Raw genomic sequence first — 21,683 nt, 5'->3', positions numbered from 1 at the left:
AAACTCTTATTTTTTTCACCTTTAAATTTAATTTTCATCTACTCCTGGTAAATACCCTCCGTGCCTCTTCGATCACTGCTCCAAACCAGTCATCCACATTCTAAACAGCGCTTTGTTACGTGCCTCATGGGAGCTTAAACAAGGTTCTGTGAAAGTATATTTGTAAGGGCCTTCAATTTGAAGTAATTCGCCACTCTTTCAAATCAGATAAAGTAATTCTTCTGTAATCAAGCTTCTGTTAGTTTTTCAACAGGGCAAAGTCTCTAGATGTGCACGTAGAGAAAAGAGCTCTTGGATCCCTGTGAATTGCTGGTTCTGGTCATGGGCACAGAGAAACTGGAGCCGACTTTGTGCAACATGAGCTGGTGTCTGACAGGGTTATTAGCTCAGGCACAGAGCCATGCAGACACTACCATATTGTCTGCAGTCAGGGCAGTTTAACTGCTTTGGGGTGGCACTGTGCCTGTGCTGATAAGTTCTGCCTTCTTCTCCCTGCACGGTTAAAATCACCAGGTCATTCTGCACAGGCTGCCTTGGGTCCGTCTGGGTGTAGTCAGTACAGGTCCTTTGAGATCTCAGCTAATTCCAAGTGCAGTCAAGTGGCTGATCTGCCACTGCAGATCCTGGGAGGGTGTGATGCCTTCCCTGGGAGGATTTGGATGCTTCATGGTATAGGCATACAATGCCAACACAGTTTTAGTGTTGTATACCCACAGAAAAGGCCTAGAGCTCTGAACCAATGCAGCTGAATCCAATTGGTGGCTTTATGCAGTGTGACTATTATCTGGCACTGTCAGTGCCAAGCCAGAGCTCATAAATCATCTTGGACCTGAGATTATCATGTAAATAGCCTTTTGGGTTGTCTTGCATTCTGGAGTGTGTCCTGAAATATCTCTGTTATCCTGAGCTTCCTGGCTTGTCCCTTGCCCCAGGTAAAGGAGAGTCCTCTCAAGTGTTTTTAATTATGTTATGGACTTTCTCTATCAGTACAAACTGCAAATGGAAGATGTGGGAGTCATAATCTAATGAACAGCAGGGAGAGAGAGATTTTCCATAGTGTATGTGTTAGTAACTAGTGGATTGCAAGAGTTCTTACTGTTTTAGAGAGCAGTGCAGCTACACCTCTGTTGTGTTTCTGAAGTCCTTTTTCTTGTCTGGTTGACACTGTCATATTCTTCCATTTGCTTGCCTTACAAGTAAACTACTAAGCTTAACTCTTAGCTTCAAAGTGGACTTCATTTTCAACCTGAAATCTAAAATTTTCAAGCAGTGGTTGCCACTTTCATCTGCTGTGTGATTTTTGAGGATGTCTGTGAGTAAATGAGGATCTATCTGACTGTCTTCCTGCAAACTTTTCTTTGTCAGTTACATCTTTTTAAAAATGCCACTGACATGTGAAGATCACTCATCTCACTGTTCCCTTTTTCCTGTCTGTTCCCAACTGTTGTTACCCTGTGCATGGATGGTAAGGACAGGATCACTTGGTTTAGGTTTGTATGTTCTCTAGCCCAGTGCAGTCTTGGTATGAAGTTGCAACTTTGAGGCACTGTTACTGTTTCTAAGGCTTTGGGATGGATGGTGGTGATTCTAGTGAAATAATAGCTGTTTAGCCTTAAAAAGGGAGAGAAAATAAGACTGCAGAAAGTATGTTCTTGTGCAGTTCATTGTCTGCTGAAATGAAAATGCTGGGTTACATGTTTTACCCTGCTTACCTAGTCAGTACATGTCAGAGGTGAATAATGCCTGTTTCACTGTCTAGATTCGAAAGCAGCAGAAAGAGCACGCGGAGCTCATTGAGGAGTATCGAATCAAGCAGCAGCAGCAGCAGTGTGGAATGGCGCCCCACGCGATGATGCCGGGCGTCCAGCCTCAACCACCAATGGTTCCAGGAGGAACGTCACCAGCAATGAATCAGCAAAACTTCCCTATGGTGGCACAACAGCTGCAGCACCAGCAACACACAGTGGTAATCCCTGGGCAGTCCAACCCTACCAGAATGCCAAATTTATCTGGATGGCAATCTGCAAGTGCCCCTGCAAGTCATATTTCCATGAATCCAGCCAGGATGCAGCCTCCAATGACACCGTTGCCAATTACTCCTGGTACCCCAGCTCCTGTGCCTGGTCCAAATGCAGCTGCACAGTCAGGGCCACCACCAAGGGTGGAGTTTGAGGACAATAACCCTTTCAGTGAAAGCTTCCAAGAGCGAGAAAGAAAGGAGCGTTTACGAGAGCAGCAGGAGCGGCAACGCATTCAGCTTATGCAGGAGGTAGATCGACAGAGGGCTTTGCAGCAGAGGATGGAACTGGAACAGCACAGTATGATAGGGTCTGAATTGAACAACAAAACACCCTTGTCTCAGATGACTTTCTTCAATTCTGATCTACCTTGTGATTTCATACAAACTCCACGACCTCTTCAGCAGTCTCCACAGCACCAACAGCAACAGATGGGGCAAATCCTGCAGCAAGGTCCTGTGACCTCACCTCCTGCCACAAACTTTATGCAAAGCGGTGAGCGAAGGCCAGTGGGACCGACAACTTTTGGACCTGATGCATCTGCTGTTCAAGGTGGAGCCCCTAATTTCCATAATGTAAAACAAACTCATGGGAATCTCCCTGGGCCTACCTTTGCACAGAACCAAGTCAGGCCTCCATTTACTCCTGCTGTGTCTTCATCTACAGCACTCAGTAGCAGTGCCCCGTGTGGTTCAGACACTGGCGTGCCCCAGGCTACAAACTTCCCTGGATCAAGCCAGTCTCTCATACAGCTCTATTCTGACATAATCCCAGAAGAGAAAGGAAAAAAGAAAAGGACACGAAAAAAGAAAAAGGAGGATGATGCAGAGTCGATAAAAGCCCCATCAACTCCACACTCGGATATAACCGCACCGTCGACTCCAACCATTTCCGATTCTACCTCCACCCCCACAGTTAACACCCCCAATGAACTTTCACATCATCAAGATGAGCAGGAGTCAGTGGAATTAACAGGCCCATCAACATCGAACACAGGAGAGAGCCAAACCTCTCCAGAGCTGGAATACAAGCTCCCCAACAGCAGCCTGCCACAGAAACAGCCAAGTGCAAGTGCAGAGAGTGAGAAGGTTAAAGCAGATACACCTACCAGCATTCAAGAAATCAAACTAGAAAAGGCAGAAACTGATCAGTGCTCGGGTCAAGCTGAGCCTAAGCCTGAAAATCCAGGCAGTATTAAGGTGGAAGAAGATAAGGTCACCCCACAGCCTGCCTCTTCAGCTCAGAGTCCAGCACAGCCAGCTAGCATTCCAGCAGCAAAAGGGGAGTCGGGGAATGAACTGCTGAAACATCTGCTTAAAAATAAGAAGTCCTCATCTCTTCTAAACCAGAAATCGGAGAGCAGTGGCCGAACAGAAGAGGAAGCTTCTGGGGATAAGAAATTAACAGAGAAGCAGAATCCAGCTGAAGGAATGGTGAGCCTGCTGCTGGTTTTGTTGTACAGTGGTCATCAACAATCAGAGGCTAGTTTGTGCCTTTACCATGGGCATGTGAAAAGGTTGGGAGATGATCTACCTGCACAAGGGTAGAGGAAGCAGCTTTAAGGAATTTTTACCTCCCTTCCTGCCTTTTCTCCATCAGTAAATCATCTGTGTAACAAAAAGAACAAATTTCATTATGAAATTACTAAAATGCACAAAATACTTCTCTCTAGATAATCATCTTTTAAAATGTCACTTCCTAATGTTTACCAGGATGAAGGCAAGATTTGGCAGGATGCCTCTTAATTCCCTGCTAGCATGTTTCTGTCCAGCAGGGTGGGGTCTGTCTATATGCTGCTTTCTTCAGTGACTCCACCTTTGCCAGGGTCATAGGGTCGGGCTTCACACCCCTTCACCTGCACCATTTGGGGTGTTCTGTGAATGAACCAAGTCTGTGATTATTTTTTTGTGCCTGTGAAAATCGATATATTGTCTCTAATAATAGTAGAGACTGTGCTCTAGGATTTTTATCACAGGTGTGAAATTGTTAAGTGTCCTAAAATTGCTGGATTTCTGTCTTACAGCAAAAAACCTCTAATTCATTTCACATTATTAATGGCATTATATATTTCCTCATATTAATGGCATGACATCATTTAATCATTTACAAGGTTCTTCAAAACAGAGCTAAAGAAAACTGCTTCCTGTTGGAGGTAGCATACACTTTACACTTAGATTTCTTGGTTGTTTTGTTGTAATCTTTAATCTGCTCCTTAGTTTGGTTTATGGTTGGCTAAGCTTGAAATACATCCTTGAAACCAAATTTAAACACATTCAGAACTCATAAAGACTGATAAAAAGAAAGGTAATGTGAGCAGCAAGTAACTTAGTGTTCCTGTTAAAGCACATATGACAGGAACAGTGCTGAGAGTGCTTGTGGTAGGGGTCATGTAGAGCTGTTTGAAATAATAATTGATAGAAAGAAGTTGGACTTCCCTTTGGCTTGCCACTATCTGTTGCTTTACAAAGTCCCATTCTGATTACTTTTACATAACTTTCTTTTTATGTGAAGAATGGCTTCACAAATTTGTACTGTGTTTAAGCAAATGGTACACTTCAGAGGTGTTTCACAGCAGCAGGTTGTTGTTTGGTTCTAACCTCAAAGTACATTTTTATTGTATTAACTTAGACTCCTGTTTTCTGTGAGCAAGTCTGCCCTTTCTTATGTCCTTGTGAAAATCTCCAAGGCTTGCACACACTTGTCACTGTATTTTAGGGGGCTTTCAAAAGAAAATGTTTCTGGTTTGGGAGTTTTTAATGATGTTTGCAGATATCAGTGGTAAGGATAAGTCATAATTCTGTGTGCAGGGACAGTGCAGCAGTTACAGTTACCAGTGAGAGAGCAAAGCAAACAATCCATAAAATACAGTCTGTTCTGGGTGAGATTTATTATACTGTGCTTGTTCTTTTGGACTGTTGTGCAGTAAATTTGAACAAACTCTATATTAAAATGTCAAAAATTCTGCTTCACTTCCTTTTTTTATAGCAGCAAACTGCAGGAAACCAGATGCAAGGTGCATTTGGGTGTAGTAACAGCCAGCTTCAGAGAACAGATGTAGGACCTGAAACTAAGAAACAGAGAAATAAGCGAACTCAGAGGACAGGAGAGAAGGCAGCTCCTCGGTCCAAGAAAAGAAAGAAAGAGGAAGAGGAAAAGCAAGCTATTTACCCTAATGCTGATACATTCATCCAGTTAAAACAGGTGGGTGTACAGGTGCTGGGTCATGCATCAGGAGGAGACCTGTGAGTGCACTTCTTATGAGGGAAATTAAGTTGATCATTAAACTGAATTTTGAGTACAGTGTGGAGAAAATGAGAACTTCCACAAAACTAAGAAATGTGTAGGTTTGGGGTTCCTTTCAGTTTGGAAGATCTGCTGACATGGCAGGCATTTGGTGGTCCCAAAGCCATAGCCTTCCTGTAGGCTCTGGCAGCCTCTGTGGCTGACTTGGCAGGGAGCCTGAGCTGCAGATCCAACGTACAGGGGACCACCTTCCTTAAATAGAGAGGCCTGTGCTTGACACAGTTTTCTGATAGTGGGTAAACTCTGATTATTTTTTAAATTAGAAACCATTCTGTTGTTGTTTGGAGCTTTGGAGTGCTTCTATCCCCTATTTATATCATTTCTAATTTACCTTTTTTGTTATTATTACAGCAGCTTTCTCTTCTGCCTTTGATGGAACCAATAATTGGAGTGAGCTTTGCACACTTTCTTCCCTATGGCAGTGGCCAGCTAAGTGGTGGAAATCGACTTGTAGGAAGTTTTGGTAGTGCTACTCTTGATGGGGCTTCAGACTACTATTCCCAGCTCATCTACAAGGTATGGTTTTAATCTGCATTTCCATTGTGTGCTCTCCCTGTGAGAAGTTTGTGACAGTATTACCACTTGGTTGGAATCACTGCCTTCTGTGCAGCCAGAAAGCAGATATCTGTTGCTAGACTAGATAGATGGTGCAATGGTGAAATGATCGCCATTGTTTTACTCTCTGAAAGTGGAAATCAGTTCTGGAAACTGCATGGAAAACTAACTGAAACCTCCTCCAAATAGATGCTAAATGGTGAAAACTGTAGTTACAGTTTTGTGGAGCAGAAGAGGCTGAATTCTCAGCACTTTTGCAAAGTCATTGCAAACATTAAAGCATTTCTTAATGTGAATTAAATGGGAAAAGAGACTTTCCCCATTTGTCTACTAAGCCCTGAGTAAAGACCAGAGACCTCAACAAAACAGATTGTTTGTTGACAGGCTAATAACCTGCAGCATTTAACTCAGTCTGAGATTAGGATAGCAACAGAGGGAGAGCAGCAAAATAGCAAACAGACAGAATCAAATTTGCTGCTTCACTACCCTAATATAGAACTTCAGTAACTTACTAAAAACAGTGGTTACTCCAGCCTTAGAGGGCATGTCAGCCGAGAGTGTGCCCTAGCAGAAGTAGTTACTGTGGTCCAAAGTGGATGATAAGTATTAGCTTTGTAGGCATGAGTGTATCAAGAGCAGATACTGAAGTTCTCCTGTAATTTGCATTTAAAATGTGGGCAGTTCAGTAAGCTAGCAAGAAGTAGCCCAGAGTGTGAACTGGCAGAGTGTCTACTTCTCCATGGTAAGTGCTTCTGTGAGAGCTCATCCTGTGCTGAATGTGAAGTAGCTTCCCTTTTGGCAAGCTACCCACTTGGTAAGCTACCTTGTTTGTGGTGATGGAGAGTCACTCTCAGTCTTAAGTTCAGGCCTTTGATTAGACTGTAGGAACTTGTTGAGGCTCCCAAACCACTCCAAAAATTGTTCTTTGTGCTTTTCTGTAATGCATATTCCTCATGTGTATTTCTCTGATAATGCCACTGATATGAGCAAAGCAAAACATTGTGTCTTTTGTAGTAGATAACTTTCATGTATTTGGTCACATACTTTAAAAATAACTGTTGTTGCTTATCAGTGCTACCTCTGGGTGTAAAAATATGTGAGTGGGTTACATTATCTTGTACTAGAACAAGGCCAGTCTTCACCCTGTGCTCTGTGGCTGATTTATGGTTCTTTAATCTCATGCAGCAGAACAATCTGAGTAATCCTCCAACACCCCCAGCCTCTCTTCCTCCCACACCACCTCCGGTGGCATGTCAGAAGTTGGTAAATGGCTTTGCAACCACTGAAGAACTTGCTGGCAAGGCTGGTATGTTAGGAGGTCACGATGGTAAGACCAATACCTTTGTTTCTGTAATAAATGAATCAAGTTTGCAGGAAATTACAAAACAGATAACTGGGTTGCTCTTCAGTTGCTATAGAAAAGAGTATGCCTAGACTCTTTAAGGTTGTAATCATTATTATCCAGCTTTATGTTACATCAAATTGTAGCCTTTTCCCTTCAGAAAACATGTTGAAAGCTAGAACTACTCTTAAGAAATAGAAAGAAAACCTTGAAGTCAGCTTTCTATGTCCAGTGCAAATGACTAACCAAGTAGTTACCAGCAAAAATGTGTCCTCAGCAGGCTTTGTGTGCAGTCAGGCTGTATTTTCTGGTACTTGTGATTTCATAGTTTTTTAGTGATTTTTAAGTAAAACAAGCATCCTCTCATCCTGGCAGGAGCCACATTCACAAGCCTTTCAAGCCCTTTTTGCTCACAATTTGCAGGTTTTTGTAAGTGTGGAAATTAATCATGAACGGTCAAATGTGTTTGAACTAAGGTGACGGAGAGTGGTGTAATCTGCATCTGCAGTAATGACTTGGTGTAGTGTCAGGGAGCCACCAATACCTCAAAAGACAGGTTTGTCAATGGAAGAGCTGTGCAGATGTCTCATTGTGCTCTTGTGTTTCTGGTTTTAGTTACCAAAGCTCTGGGACCAAAGCAGTTCCAGTTGCCTTTCAGACCACAAGATGATTTATTAGCAAGAGCGATGGCTCAGGGCCCTAAAACTGTGGATGTTCCTGCTTCACTTCCAACACCACCTCACAACAATCAGGAGGAGTTAAGGTAGGTTTTCCTTGACATCTTCAAAAACATATTTGGAGCAAATTCTTTGATCTTTTATTAGGAGATGAGACTGTGGAGGTGTGAAGAAATGAAATCCATTGTGCACAGTTACCCAGTGCAGAGAACATAATGATGTAATCTGTTCGGGTTAACTCTTAGTATTCCATGTGCAGAGAGCAGCATAGTGAAAGAGGTGGCTTCTGCTATTGCTACACTCTGGATGCTGTTAAATTGTTATGAATTCATTAGCTTGCTCTCTTCAAAGTGGAAGAAGACTGTAGAGATACCATTGCACCATGGCAGTACATGGCTGCTGTACCAGACAGCAGAACTGTGTGAGAGTCAGCCTGAAAACTCCCTAGCTCTACTCAGTTTTTGCTGCCACGTGAGAAATGCTTGCTAGAACATGAGATCTAAAAAGATCTTCCCTTTTGCCTCCCCTTATCTTGCCTAACCAAAGTTGGGTGTCTTTGAGGCACTGAAGCCTATGTGTGGATATGGGGGTATCCCAGTGAAGACACTGAAACCAGAAAGATTAAATACTGTTTTCACATGGGCAGATGGAGCCACGGGGAACAGGCAGTTCTGTGATGGAGCCTGGGCTTTGTTAGTCCCTATTTTGCTCTATATATCTTTACCAAGACATGACCTTGTGCAGTGGAGTCTGAGATGGCCAGAACTAACAGCCTGCTGTGTAATTGCGTTCATTGGCCAGTAGCAGGAAGCAAGTCACTTCAGCTTCCCATCATGATTTGTAACTCTGACCTGCCAAATGCTTTTAGACTGTTTCCAAAAGATCTTTTTTGGGGGTTTTGTTCCAGGGTTCAAGATCACTGTGAGGACAGAGACACTCCTGACAGCTTTGTTCCTTCTTCTTCTCCTGAAAGTGTGGTGGGAATGGAAATCAGTAGGTATCCAGACTTGTCAGTTGTAAAGGAGGAGAACCCAGAACCTGTACCGTCTCCCATCATTCCCATCCTACCTAGCAGTACTGGAAAAGGTGAGACTGCAGAGCAGCAACAGCTAGGAACAGGCTTTTGTTTTGTTGTGTTTTTTTCAGTTCACACATAGGAAGGATTAACCTGATGTATTTTGGTTTATTTTCAGGTTCAGAAGCCAAAAGGAATTACATAAAATCAGAGCCTGGTTCAGGAGCGTTACCTGGTTCTGGCTTCTTTGCCTCTCAGCTTGGACCATCCCAGAATGGTCCTAAGTCTGGCCTTATATCTGTAGCAATTACTTTACATCCCACAGCTGCTGAGGTAAAAGAAATAAGCTTCTATTAAATATATATAAAGCACAACAGCAGTTATTATCTTTTATAGATAGTGAATCTGAAGGGGTTGTAGCATAGTACAATAAAGCAGCTGTTGCAATCTGCTAATAGTTTTTATTGCTGCAGTATAAGATAATCTGTGGTATTTTGACTGCCTGTCTGATGAAAACTAAGATGTGGTTTTTATTGCTGTTTTTAGAACATTAGTAGTGTTGTAGCAGCATTCTCCAACCTGCTCCACGTCAGAATTCCCAACAGCTATGAGGTTAGTAACGCTCCAGATGTCCCCTCCTCCATGGCAACCGCCAACAGTCACAGAGTGAACCCATCTATGGAGTACAGGCATCACTTACTACTTCAGGGTCCTCAGGCAGGATCCATGGGACCTGCCAGGATGGTAGGACCTTACGGACTGAAGCAGCCCAATGTGCCATTTCCTGCAAACAGCAATGGTGAGGGGGCATTCATTCTTCTAAGCTTTCGGTACCAACATTTTAACTGAGTCAGTGTTGATGCATTTCAGCCTCATGAATTCATGCTCTAGAACTAAATAATTGATTCTGGTTCGAATTGCTTTTCTCTTTGTACATGGTCAGTACATGTGTCCTGCTTCTCCTGTTAAACATAACTGAACGGATCTGATTCATCTCTGATTTCCATCATCTTACCTATGTCACTGTCAGTGAGGAATTTCTTCCCCCAGTTCCCAGCATGATTAGTTTGTGGGGGTTTTTGTCCAACCTGATGTTAAATCTGTCATTTGGAAAGGTTGTTCCAATGCTGGAAAATCTGAGATAGCTGTGAAGCATGTGATCCTTTATTGGTTTAGTTGTTAATTTCTTATACAAGAATGTACTTTTGCCTTGTTCACACACTTGGTTTTGGTCTAGCTAAACCAATTGCTACATCAGGCTGTAGTTTAAAGCTTGCCTTCTGTGCCCTATCCCGGAGGATGCTACTCCTCTAGACCGTGGAAGAATACTGTGCTTTCTCATGCATTTAGTTCAATCTGATCCAGCTTCTAACAGACTCACCCATTTCCTAGGTGTAGCTGGCTATAAGGATCACAGCCAGAATATTGCAGAAGGCTCAGCACTGAGACCTCGGTGGTGCTCTCACTGCAAAGTTGTGGTTCTTGGTAGTGGTGTGCGGAAGACCTTCAAAGACCTTCCCTTCCTTAAACAGGTATTGCAGTGGGTGTAGAGTGTTTTGCATAGAACAGTGACTGAGCAAACAAAAACTACTGCATGTTGTGCCACTGATACCACTTCCAGGTTTCTTTGTAGACTCCTCTGTGTGTCCTAATTGAGGTTGGGTACACTTTAGTACAAATAAGTAATACCAAAGTTGTTACTTGACAAATTTTGTAAAACAGGTCCCATATAGAGCAGGTTCCTAAGTTCTGGTACTGACCTTCTTCCTTGACCACTTCAGGGACCTTCAGGGTCCAAAGGGAGGGCCATATTGCTATGTTAGGAAGTATTGGAAGAGCAAGAAGGCTTGCACCATTCCTGAGCAGGAATCAGTGCAGTCAGAGTCTCTTGTTATCAGACTGGGAACCATCTTTCATTCTAAATGTACCATTGCTCTTTCAATGAGATTGAGATAATGATGCATCAAAGGTGTGTGTAGATAGATAGACACATACACACACATGTATAAAGGTATGTATGTGTATAAAGTGAAAACTCACACACAAAAATAATGGGCTGACATTGTCAGCAAAGCCCTGAATTCCCAGTAATGTGTTACAGATGGATCAGTAGATAAACCAGTGTGATCTGCCTTTGATTAGGCTGAAATGAGACATTCCTCTGCTGTCTAAAGAGAAAAAGAAAATGGGTTTTACTTTGCAAGTGTGCCTATGGAGCAAATGGGTGCATGGTATAGAATGCTTTATTTGGATTGGTAAACTTCTGTTAAAGGCAAGAAATGCTGAAGAATGAGGTTGTAGGTGGTGGTAACATTAGATGCCAAATAAGCAAGTATTTATATCTCAGCATCACTCATTATTTCACAAATAAAGTGTTCCTAGCCAGATTGGAAAACTTGCTTCATTACACTTACTATGTGAAGAATGCACTTCTGATAATCTTCTCTGTTTGGTTCCCAGGATTCCCAAGAAGGCTCTGATAAAATGAAGGACATTGTATTCTGTAGCAACAACTGCTTTGTTCTTTATTCAGCAGCTTTGCAAGCAAAAAACTCAGAGAACAAAGTAAGTATCAAATGCTGGTGGACCCTAGTGAGCGGAACTTACTGCAGCTCTTGTTTGCAGAATTCCTTGAAGGGGGGAGGAGGGGAAGTTTGCACTTTATTTTGGAGTTCCATAAATGAATAGCTCTGTATTCAGATGTTGAGATTCAGCATGAAGTCAAATTCATAGTTGCACAACTTTGAGAGAAATGCATGGCAGAACAGTAGCCACCTTTTGCTGTCCTCAGACTCTGATGATGCAGTCTCAGGAAAGCAGGGATTTAAGTTCCCTGGGCACTGTACAGACCCAAAGATCTATCCCTGCAGGGCTCAATTTTGTATTTTGATTTGGCTTATGCAGTTAAAAAGAAAAAAACAACCAAACAGCCCAAACAAACTCACAAAACAGCTGTGAAAATCAGAACTGAACAGCAAGTTTGCAAAGACTTATTTGTTCAGTGTAGCTGGAGGAATACAGTCCTGGCTCTCTGGCTTTGTTTGGGAAAAGCTGCCATTTCAAATCCTGAACTGTGGGGACACCAGTGAAGAGCCTGCACCGTGACAGTGAGGAGGAAAGAGATTTCTGATTCCTGGAGAAGGACATTTTAAGAAATTTGTTCAGCTGGAATTGGAATGAGGCCAGGGATGTTTTTCAGGTGGTCCCGGAGAGGTTGTGGAGTCTCCTTCTCTGGATGTGCTCCTGCGCAACCTGTTCTGGGGAAACCTGCTTTAGAGGGAGAGTTGGACTACATGATCCCCAGAGGTTCCTTCTAATCCTGACCATGCTGGGATTCCCTGATAAATTTATCTCTGTTCCATCATTAGAAGTGGAACAGTGTTCATTCAAGACTAAATGATCCTGCTAAGCTTATTTTCTCACAGATAAACCTTTTTGAACACTTCTTTTAGCTGGCTTGGTTTCTACTTTCTCTGTTTCAAATGTACCTTTCTTTCTCTAACCCAGGGGACAGAAGAGGCCATGTGCTTGAAGCATTACCTAATCAATGCTTTCTGACAGTCCTGTACTTACTGTAGAGCTCACAACCTTGCTTCAAATGCATCCTACTTATTTTTGCAGAAGAAATTAAAACAAAACACACAAAAAAACCCCAAACAAAACTCCCAACAACAAAACTAAACCAACCAAAACCCTGGAGAGGATAAATGTGTGTACAGCCACATCCTTTTAATGTCCCATGTAGCTCATTTCCACTTGTATTTAAACAGGGTGATGTTTCTGCACAAGTGAATCAGCATGTACATAATTAAGTTAATTAAATGTCATGTTCAGCCTCTTGATCCTTTCATTTACTCTTTCAAGATTAATCATACCAACCACACTGAGCACTTTTTAATCTAAACTTCCTTTGTTGTTCTTGTTTTCTCTCCTTTTTTTCTTTTTTTTAACCCAAATCTCTGCCCTGCAGGAATTTCCTCCTCGCTTGTTTCCAGGAAAAGTATGTGGCATTAATTCCAAACCTTCCCCCCCTGCCAAATGAGATTCTTGCTCTACATTAATTCTGTGACCCATATTTTAAAATCTGTGTTGTAAGAAAACTTTCTAAAAATACCCAAGACCTCACTCTTTTAGCTCATCAAAGGCAACTGAGTGGTCTGAAATTCATAAGCTGGACAAAGGATTATTTGTGTTTCCTCTTCTGTATTAACGGGCACCACACTTTAGACTGACTAGGAGAAGGTTTGTGCTCCATATCCTGGCACAAGCTATGATAACACAGGTTAGGGTCATTTCCATCTTTCTCTGTTGCTGCATCATGATTTGAGGCATGCTAAGTAGCTTCTTCCCCACTGATGTGACAATGTTTCAGGCTACATTTAGTGGTTAATGGTTTGGGATTCTTTTCTTAAGAGTTTCCCGTTGATCTAGCAGGAATCGCTTCCATCTTTGCCGCAGTCGCCAATGAAGGAGAGGCCGCCCAAAGCATTCCATCAGTACAGCAACAACATCTCCACTTTGGACGTCCACTGTCTGCCTCAGTTACAGGAAAAAGTTTCTCCGCCATCGTCACCGCCCATCATGTTCCCCCCTGCATTCGAAGCAGCCAAGGTAGAGGCAAAACCGGATGAGCTTAAGGTAACGGTGAAACTAAAGCCGAGGTTAAAAGCAATACACGGCAGTCTGGATGACTGTCGGCCTCCAAGTAAAAAATGGAAAGGAATGAAATGGAAAAAGTGGAGCATTCAGATTGTGATTCCTAAAGGATCATTCAAACCTCCTTGTGAAGAAGAGATAGATGAATTTCTTAAAAAGCTGGGCACGACCCTCAAACCAGATCCTGTGCCTAAAGACTACAGGAAATGTTGCTTCTGTCACGAGGAGGGTGATGGATTAACTGATGGACCAGCAAGGCTTCTTAACCTGGATTTAGACCTTTGGGTCCATTTGAACTGTGCTCTTTGGTCTACAGAAGTCTATGAGACACAAGCTGGTGCCTTAATAAACGTGGAACTAGCACTGCGAAGAGGCTTGCAAATGAAATGCATGTTCTGTCACAAAATGGGTGCCACCAGCGGTTGTCACAGGTTAAGGTGCACCAATATTTATCACTTTACCTGTGCCATTAAAGCACAATGCATGTTTTTTAAAGACAAGACCATGCTTTGCCCCATGCACAAACCAAAGGGAACTCATGAGCAAGAACTTAGTTACTTTGCAGTCTTCAGGAGGGTCTACGTTCAGCGCGACGAGGTGCGGCAGATCGCTAGCATCGTTCAGCGTGGGGAACGCGACCACACGTTCCGTGTGGGCAGCCTGATTTTCCACGCAGTCGGGCAGCTGCTGCCGCAGCAGATGCAGGCCTTCCACTCCTCCAAAGCGCTCTTCCCCGTGGGTTACGAGGCCAGCCGGTTGTACTGGAGCATGAGATACGCAAACAGGCGCTGTCGCTATCTCTGCTCCATCGAGGAGAAGGACGGGCTGCCCTTGTTTGTCATCAAGGTTGTGGAGCAAGGCCATGAAGATCTGGTTCTTACTGACACCACACCAAAAGGTAAATTTTGTGAGCTAAGACCATGACTTTTGTGGGTTTGCTGCTCCTGGTATGATAAAGATTTCAAATAATTGTTGCAGACACTGTTCTCATGTAATGCTTTTAGTGAGCTTCCAGGGCTAATTTTAGTATCATGCTGTGAGGACTGAGAACACCTCTGAAGAAGTTGTCTAAGATGAAAATAAGAAGACTTGTTACAAGTCCACAGAGACTGAAAATTGTAGTTTCCTACAAATGTAGTTTCCTTACAAATGTAAGTTTCCTTTCATGAGAAGTGACTGTTCAGGTACCACGCCATTACTCAGTTATCTCCAAATCATTGTCCAACTGTGCTGAAGTTAGGCAAAAGGAGCTGAGCACATTTTTCTCAGGACAGGTAACATTGTGTCTGGCAAGGTGAAGAAGACATTAGACCATGAGTGGTGTGGGTGCTGATAGCAGCCTTCCTCTGTCCAGTCACAGCACTGCTGGGGGCACTGCCCACCTCCAACTGAGAGCTGACAATAAGCAGTGGGAAGAGAATATATGGCTTGTTTGCAGACAGTTCTACTTTGTGCAGGTTTTTCTCAGGAGAATTGGTCTGCACTGTTGTTGTCAAAGGATACTTGACACTAAAAGCTTCATTCCCGAGGTGCAGGATAAATGTGTGTGTGTGATTTGCTCAGGAAAAAGCAGCTCAGGCTTTAAGCATCAGCCTGTTTGTGTATGTGACCAAGAAAAGAATGCTTGGCTTCTGTTTCCTGATGGTTTTCAAACCAGTACAGCAGTAGGGCTTTTGGATCACTGTAATTCTTTCCTTATGGCTGTGTAGGTGTGTGGGATAAAATCTTGGAGCCCGTTGCTTCTGTTCGCAAGGAGTCAGAAATGCTCCAGCTGTTTCCCGGCTATCTGAAGGGTGAAGACCTCTTTGGTTTGACAGTCTCTGCAGTGGCCAGGATTGCCGAATCGGTGAGTCCTCACCAGCCTAGTTCCTGCTGGATCACCCCAAACTGTCACATACCTCATAGACATGAGAAGTGGGTCTGGAGGCAGTGTGGAGGAGGCAGTGTGGAGAAGTCAGTGTTTCGTTCCATGTGATTAACAGATGATTTCTTGGACTTGTTTTCTTTTTGTCTGTTTTTCTGCAGCTGCCAGGGGTTGAGGCCTGCGAGAACTACACCTTCCGCTATGGCCGAAACCCCTTAATGGAACTCCCTCTTGCCATCAACCCCACGGGCTGCGCCCGTGCCGAGCCTAAAATGAGTACCCATGTCAAGAGGTTTGTGTTAAGGTATTTTGTTTTAATTTCACATAGTACAGCCCAGGGTTTATAGGCTGCTTAGGGTTATTTGTGCTTTCGTCTGCTGCTTACAAACCCTGTCGTCTTTGGCTGTGTATGTGCATGCCCAGGCCGGAGGAACTGCTGTGTTGTCTCTGCTAGCTGGCTTTAAGTGTCTGTGCGTCTGAAAGAATTTTGAATGGCTTTTGTGGCCTTTTTCAGAGAAATCTTCAGTTTTTCTTGTATTCTTTCTTGTTACATGCCCAATTCCTACAGGCCTCACACCTTGAATAGCACCAGCACATCGAAGTCATTTCAGAGCACAGTCACGGGGGAGCTGAACGCGCCTTACAGTAAGCAGTTCGTCCATTCCAAATCCTCTCAGTACCGCAAAATGAAAACCGAGTGGAAGTCCAACGTCTACCTGGCTCGCTCCCGCATTCAGGTCAGTTCTCATCTCAGCAACTGTCTGTTCAAACCTTTTACTTCCACTTTTATTTATAGCCATTTCATTTTATATACAGATTCATATAAATTTGGTATTTAGAAATGAAAACTAAAGCCATGGCAAACGTCCTTGAAGTCTTGTCGCAACATTAACAATTTTAACGTGGCAAATCACTTCCAGAGGTTTATCTTAAATAAGATTTCTTTCTAATTATTGTAAATACCTTGTAAGTTAATTTGTTAGTAATCTGGAAAAGTTTCTTTCCAGTTTTGCCAGGGTTTTTTCATATTTCTCAAAAACCTATTAAAACTCCTCAATAAAAAGCCAGATAGCAGAAGTAAGACACGCTCAGACCAGGCTGAGTCAAATGCTGAAGAGCTCAATGCTGGTTTGCAGTTGGAAGAAAGGTTGCTTTCTGTAACTGTGTTGGTGCTTTGCTCCACAGACCATTTTGCTAAGGCTTTGTAACTATCAGGCTGTGCATGAACCCAGTTGTGCTTTGTTTTAGGTTGGACTTCACTGTGCCACTGTATCCCTGTTAGGTCTCTCTCCATCCTAGTAAGGCCTGCTTTATTGTTCAGTGAACTTTAGAATCATTACACAGCCAGATGTCAGAGGTACAAGAGAAGCTTTCTCACCTAGACAGAGGCCAAGTATGTTTTCATGCATCGTAAAAATTTGATGTGAATCTGGGTTCTGCACCTTGGCTGTTAAAATGTGTTTCACCTGTGCTGCTGCTTGCTTTTTGGGTAGTTGACTTCTCCTGTGATTTTCTGCACAACACTTCAGGAGCACGCTGAGGACTGCAGTGAAAATGCAAACTTCTTGCAGAATTCTAAATCATGATGTATTTTCTGTAGGGCCTGGGCTTATATGCTGCTAGAGACATTGAAAAGCACACTATGGTCATTGAATACATCGGAACTATTATCCGGAATGAGGTAGCAAACAGGAAGGAGAAGCTGTATGAATCTCAGGTAGGGGTGGTGTTTGCTCACTGTTGCTTTCCCCTTCCCCTTGCCACTGTTCAAACAACAAAACAATCCTCTTTGATGACTATCTGATGCATTCAATTCCCCCCCATTTCTGGTCTCTGCTGTGCTGTAATTGCAGTGGGCTGAAGAGGAGTCAGCAGTGGTTCTTATCAAGGATCATAGTATTTAAATGTTTAATAGATGTCACAGCACCCTGCCCAGACAGGTATTACATGTATCCTCTGTCCCAGAGGACAAAGAGAGACCTCTGACAGAGATGTCAGGACCTTAATTTTTAATGAGAACTTCTTGAAAGTGGAAGAAACTTCCTTTGTGTACCTCAGCAGTATCATACCAGTTCATGTTTGTGAAACACATGGAGATCTTGGATGAAAGCAGGAGAGAAGCTTTTAGGGCAATGTTATTCACCAGAGATTTGACCCCTCCATTACCCACAGCCTGGCGAGGCAGTGTGGCACACACTGCCTGTGTGTGACTCACACTTTCCCTCGTGAGCTGCTGCATCATCTCTGACCCTGACCGCAGCAGGACACTTGGAGCTCACCCATGTGGCTGCTTCATTTTCATGTCTGACAATCATGGAGAATCTCCAGGAGCCTTTCTTCCCATTCTGTCTTCCAGAATCGGGGTGTGTACATGTTCCGCATTGACAATGACCACGTCATCGACGCCACCCTGACGGGAGGTCCTGCAAGGTGAGTGGCGCTGGGGATCTCTGACCGCCTTCTGGGAACTCAGCCCTGTTTCCTGGCCTGGGGCTGTCTCCAAGTTTGTGGGTTTCTCCCTGGTTTTTGTTCTTTGAGATGTTACAGTTGGTCTTGGGACAATTCCACTGAACTAATGACTTCTTTTTCAGTAGCTTTGCTCATCTTTGACCATGTTTCATGGCAGTTCTGAAGCATGGACTTTTTTTTTACCACTTGCCTTTTTTGACATTTTCTAGGCACAGAAACAAGTACAGAGTAATATAATTGTATCTGGCAAGTCAGTGCACTCCTGAAGCTAAGGTCATTGCAAGGTTTGGTTTAGATTCACCTCAAGGGATGCATTTTCTTAAGGGGTCACCTGTTGCAAACTGTTTTTGTAGGTATATCAACCATTCCTGCGCACCCAACTGCGTGGCTGAAGTGGTAACTTTCGAGAGAGGACACAAAATCATCATTAGCTCTAGCAGGAGAATCCAGAAAGGGGAGGAGGTAGGCTGCTCTCATTTGCTTTCACTTACCTGTTGCAACTCCTGTTCCTTTCCAGATACTTGGGTGATTTCTAGGGCCAGTGGCACGACTTGTCCTTGCCAAGCAGGGGAAAGGGATACCCCCCTTGCCCTCTCCCCTTTTAAACCTGCCAGTTGCCAGCCATACCGCTTCCACTGTCGTTTGCTGTTTAACTGTAGATAGAGGCAGAGTTGCGGTCAAGCCCAGTTGTTGCATAACCACTCTCCTACATCTTGTTCCAGCTTTGCTATGACTACAAGTTTGATTTTGAAGATGACCAGCACAAGATTCCATGTCACTGTGGAGCTGTAAACTGCCGAAAGTGGATGAACTAGAATGCATTCCTTGCTGTCTTTGAGGGTTGCTTGTCCCTAGGAAGAAGTGATTCATTTTGATTTTGTCGACGGAAAATCGTTGCCTTTTTGAAGGGGGGAAAAAAGAAAAAGAAAAAACAAAGTCACTTCTGGAAGTACAGATTTCTACTCCAGTATTTAAAAAGAAAAGAGGAAAAAAAAAAAAGGAAAAAAAAAGGAAAAAAAAAAAGGAAAAAATAAATAACTATAAAAAAGACAAAAAAGCAAACAAGCACCAGAAGCAAGCCGGCAAAATCTGAAGCGAAACTTTCCAGAGACATGGAGGTTAAACTGAGTTAACAGAATGGTCCAGCACTTTTGTTTTTGAGCTCACTGAGGAGAAACTGTTTTAACTTGGGCAAAGAACCGATGGCTGACCTGCAGGAGAGCGGGTGGGCGCATATGAATGTAAGACTGAAATCACCAGCGAAAGGGAGAAGTCCAAAGTGCTGGCCACAGCCTTATTTGATAAAGGGGCAGGCCCTCTGATTAAAGAAAAGTTTTAAATAAAAAGTAGACACCACTGAACAAGGAATGTACTGAAACGACTTCCTTAGGGATAGAGCTAAGGGAAAAAAAAAAAAAAAAAAAACAAAAAACCATAACTTGCACTAAAATACATTTAAATACTTGATTCCATGAGTCAGTTTATTGTAGTTTTTTGATTTCTGTAAAATAAGAGAAACCTTTTTGTATTTATTATTGAATAAGTGAATGAAGCTATTTTTAAAAAAAAAAAAAAAGAAAGTTAGAAGAAAGCCAAGCTGCTGCTGTTACCTGCAGAACTAACAAACTCTGTTACTTTGTACAAAAGTGTAAATATTTTGAGACAAAAAAAGAAAAAAAATAAAAAATACAGTATAAAAAAAACAAAACAAAACAAAAAACACAAAACAAAATAATAGTTCTTGACCAAATGCTACCAGACTCCGCAGCAGTTCGGGTGCTCGTTCTCAAGCGTCAATAGGGATGTTCCAATATGATCTCCTCTATCGCCCTGACCTGTGATCACCCTGGTGGAATAACCAAAATCTCAGTTTCAAGAGAGGGGTTGTGTTGGGGGTGGTGTGGGGTTTTTTTTTTGGGGGGGTTTGTTTTATGTTGCCAGCAGGTCTCAACTGTGGTCTTACACGAGAATTTTTCTAAGCAAACCTTCAGCCCGGGTGAGGGCGCGGTGTATATTACAGCTCTGGACTTTTGTAGGTGTTTGGGTCGTTTAGATTTAATTTTATTTGTATTATATTGTTGCATCCCTATTTCTTCAAAGTCAGGTTGTTGGGGTTGTTTTTGTTTGGGGTTGTTTTTTTTCCCCCTCCTTTGTGCTTACAATTTGTGATAACTGTGAATAACTGCTCAAACCACCCAAAACAGAGAGGGGAGGCTGGACGCTGGGGTTCGTTTTCCATTCGTTTCGTTGGGGTTTTGTTTTCCTCCTTCAGCAAAAGCAGTCCGGATTAGGTGACCGTTCAGCCTACATTAAACCCTGTAAACAGCATAGAATCGTGTAGTTGGAGCTTAAAAAGTCTGATATGATAGCCTTCTTAAAAGGAAAAAAACAAGGAAAAACTAATTAGATGTAATGTGCTTGCAGCTGCAGGACTCTGGCAATAGGGGGTTTGGGAAAGCTGTAATTTAAAGATTGTGTTTGTATGGATTTGGGGGTTTTGGTTTTGTTTTTTTTTTGTTGCTGTTTACATTTCTTTAAACAAACAAAAAAAAATAAACACTGTTTTGTGTTTGCTTGTAGAAACTTAATCAGCATTTTGAACCAGGTTAGCTCTTTTGTTTTTGTTTCTTTTTTTTTTATACTTAAAATTCTGGTACTGACACTTCACAGGCTTAAATAGATTAAAAAAAAAAACAACAAAAAAAGAAGAAGAGAGAAAAAAAAATGAAGTTTTGGTTTTGTTTCTCCTTTTTTTTCTTGTGTGTGTGTGTGTGTGTGTGCACAATTCAAGTGGACTGTAAGCTGTTGGTATATTCAGTCATACAGTTCTGACCTTGTAATGTATATGGCATGATGTATTTTTATCTTGCAGAATAAACAAACCAACACAAATCAATTGTATATATTTTTTTCCTCTTGATAAATAGCTGTATGAAATTGTTTCTTGAATATTTTTCTTCTCTTGTACAATATTCCAACCTCCTACCAGTATTTGTCCTACAGGGTTTGGTTTTGGTTTTTTGTTGGTTTTTTGGGGGGTTTGTTTCCCCTCTCCCCAATCCCCTCCCCCCCCCCGGTTCTGTATGATAGTCCTTCTAATGTTGGCAAAAAAAATAAATGACAAAAAAAAAAAAACAAGGAATTTTTTTGAAGTATACAGAGTGTTATGGGTTTTGGAATTTGTGGAAACAGATTTAGAAGATCAGCATTTACAAATAAAAATATTTTACATCTATAAATGATATCCTCCTGGTTCATTCCGAGGCGTCTCCTTGCTAATTCTTTCGGCTTGCAGGGCCTGCTGCCGGCAGACAGAAGTGGTCTGCAATCCTCCCTCCAGTGCAGCCTGCACCCTGGGTGTTACACTGTGCTGCCATGTCCCGAGCACTTACCAGATACTGTCCCCTGCAAGTGTGGGTTTTTTCTCTCCAGAAAACCTACAAAAGATGAAAGAATAGAATTAGAATATAATTAGAATAGAATTAGAATAAGAATAGAATTAGAATAATAATAGAATTAGAATAAGAATTAGAATAGAAATAGAATAAGAATATAAAAGAATAGAACAGAACAGGAATAGAATAGAGTAAGAATAGAATAGACCAGGTTGGAACAGAACTTCAAGATCATCATGTCCAACCTATCATCCATCAACACCTAACCAACTAAACCATGCAACCAAGCACCCTATCAAGTCTCCTCCTGAACACCTCCAGTGATGGTGACTCCACCACCTCCTCAGGCAGCCCATTCCAATGGGCAATCACTCCCTCTGTGTAGAACT

General features: G+C 42.5%; 1 protein-coding gene across 14 annotated transcripts in view; it reads left to right on the top strand.

Moving 5' to 3' along the window:
* Window positions 1-21,138, top strand: part of KMT2C (lysine methyltransferase 2C) — a 190,382-nt gene extending 169,244 nt beyond the window's left edge. For 7 of the 14 annotated variants that reach the window (XM_068145968.1, XM_068145979.1, XM_068145978.1 and 4 more), the window contains 18 exons: window positions 1,760-3,451; window positions 5,004-5,219; window positions 5,673-5,837; window positions 7,062-7,203; window positions 7,834-7,981; window positions 8,803-8,981; window positions 9,089-9,243; window positions 9,457-9,709; window positions 10,303-10,442; window positions 11,371-11,475; window positions 13,342-14,464; window positions 15,276-15,412; window positions 15,592-15,734; window positions 15,999-16,167; window positions 17,031-17,147; window positions 17,787-17,860; window positions 18,253-18,361; window positions 18,622-21,138. In XM_068145968.1, the coding sequence (XP_068002069.1) occupies window positions 1,760-3,451; window positions 5,004-5,219; window positions 5,673-5,837; window positions 7,062-7,203; window positions 7,834-7,981; window positions 8,803-8,981; window positions 9,089-9,243; window positions 9,457-9,709; window positions 10,303-10,442; window positions 11,371-11,475; window positions 13,342-14,464; window positions 15,276-15,412; window positions 15,592-15,734; window positions 15,999-16,167; window positions 17,031-17,147; window positions 17,787-17,860; window positions 18,253-18,361; window positions 18,622-18,714 (5,160 nt within the window). In that variant the 3' untranslated portion in view covers window positions 18,715-21,138. The remainder of the gene's footprint in view (window positions 1-1,759; window positions 3,452-5,003; window positions 5,220-5,672; window positions 5,838-7,061; window positions 7,204-7,833; window positions 7,982-8,802; window positions 8,982-9,088; window positions 9,244-9,456; window positions 9,710-10,302; window positions 10,443-11,370; window positions 11,476-13,341; window positions 14,465-15,275; window positions 15,413-15,591; window positions 15,735-15,998; window positions 16,168-17,030; window positions 17,148-17,786; window positions 17,861-18,252; window positions 18,362-18,621) is intronic. The other 7 variants (XM_068145982.1, XM_068145974.1, XM_068145973.1 and 4 more) reach the window with 6 other exon arrangements.
* The last annotated feature ends 545 nt before the right edge of the window (window positions 21,139-21,683 follow it).

Source organism: Melanerpes formicivorus, unplaced genomic scaffold (assembly GCF_026170545.1).
Source record: "Melanerpes formicivorus ecotype bairdi unplaced genomic scaffold, bMelFor1.0.p_v2 SCAF_13, whole genome shotgun sequence".
NCBI classification, from domain to species: Eukaryota; Metazoa; Chordata; class Aves; order Piciformes; family Picidae; genus Melanerpes; species Melanerpes formicivorus.
This window is presented reverse-complemented; position numbering and strand designations above follow the sequence as displayed.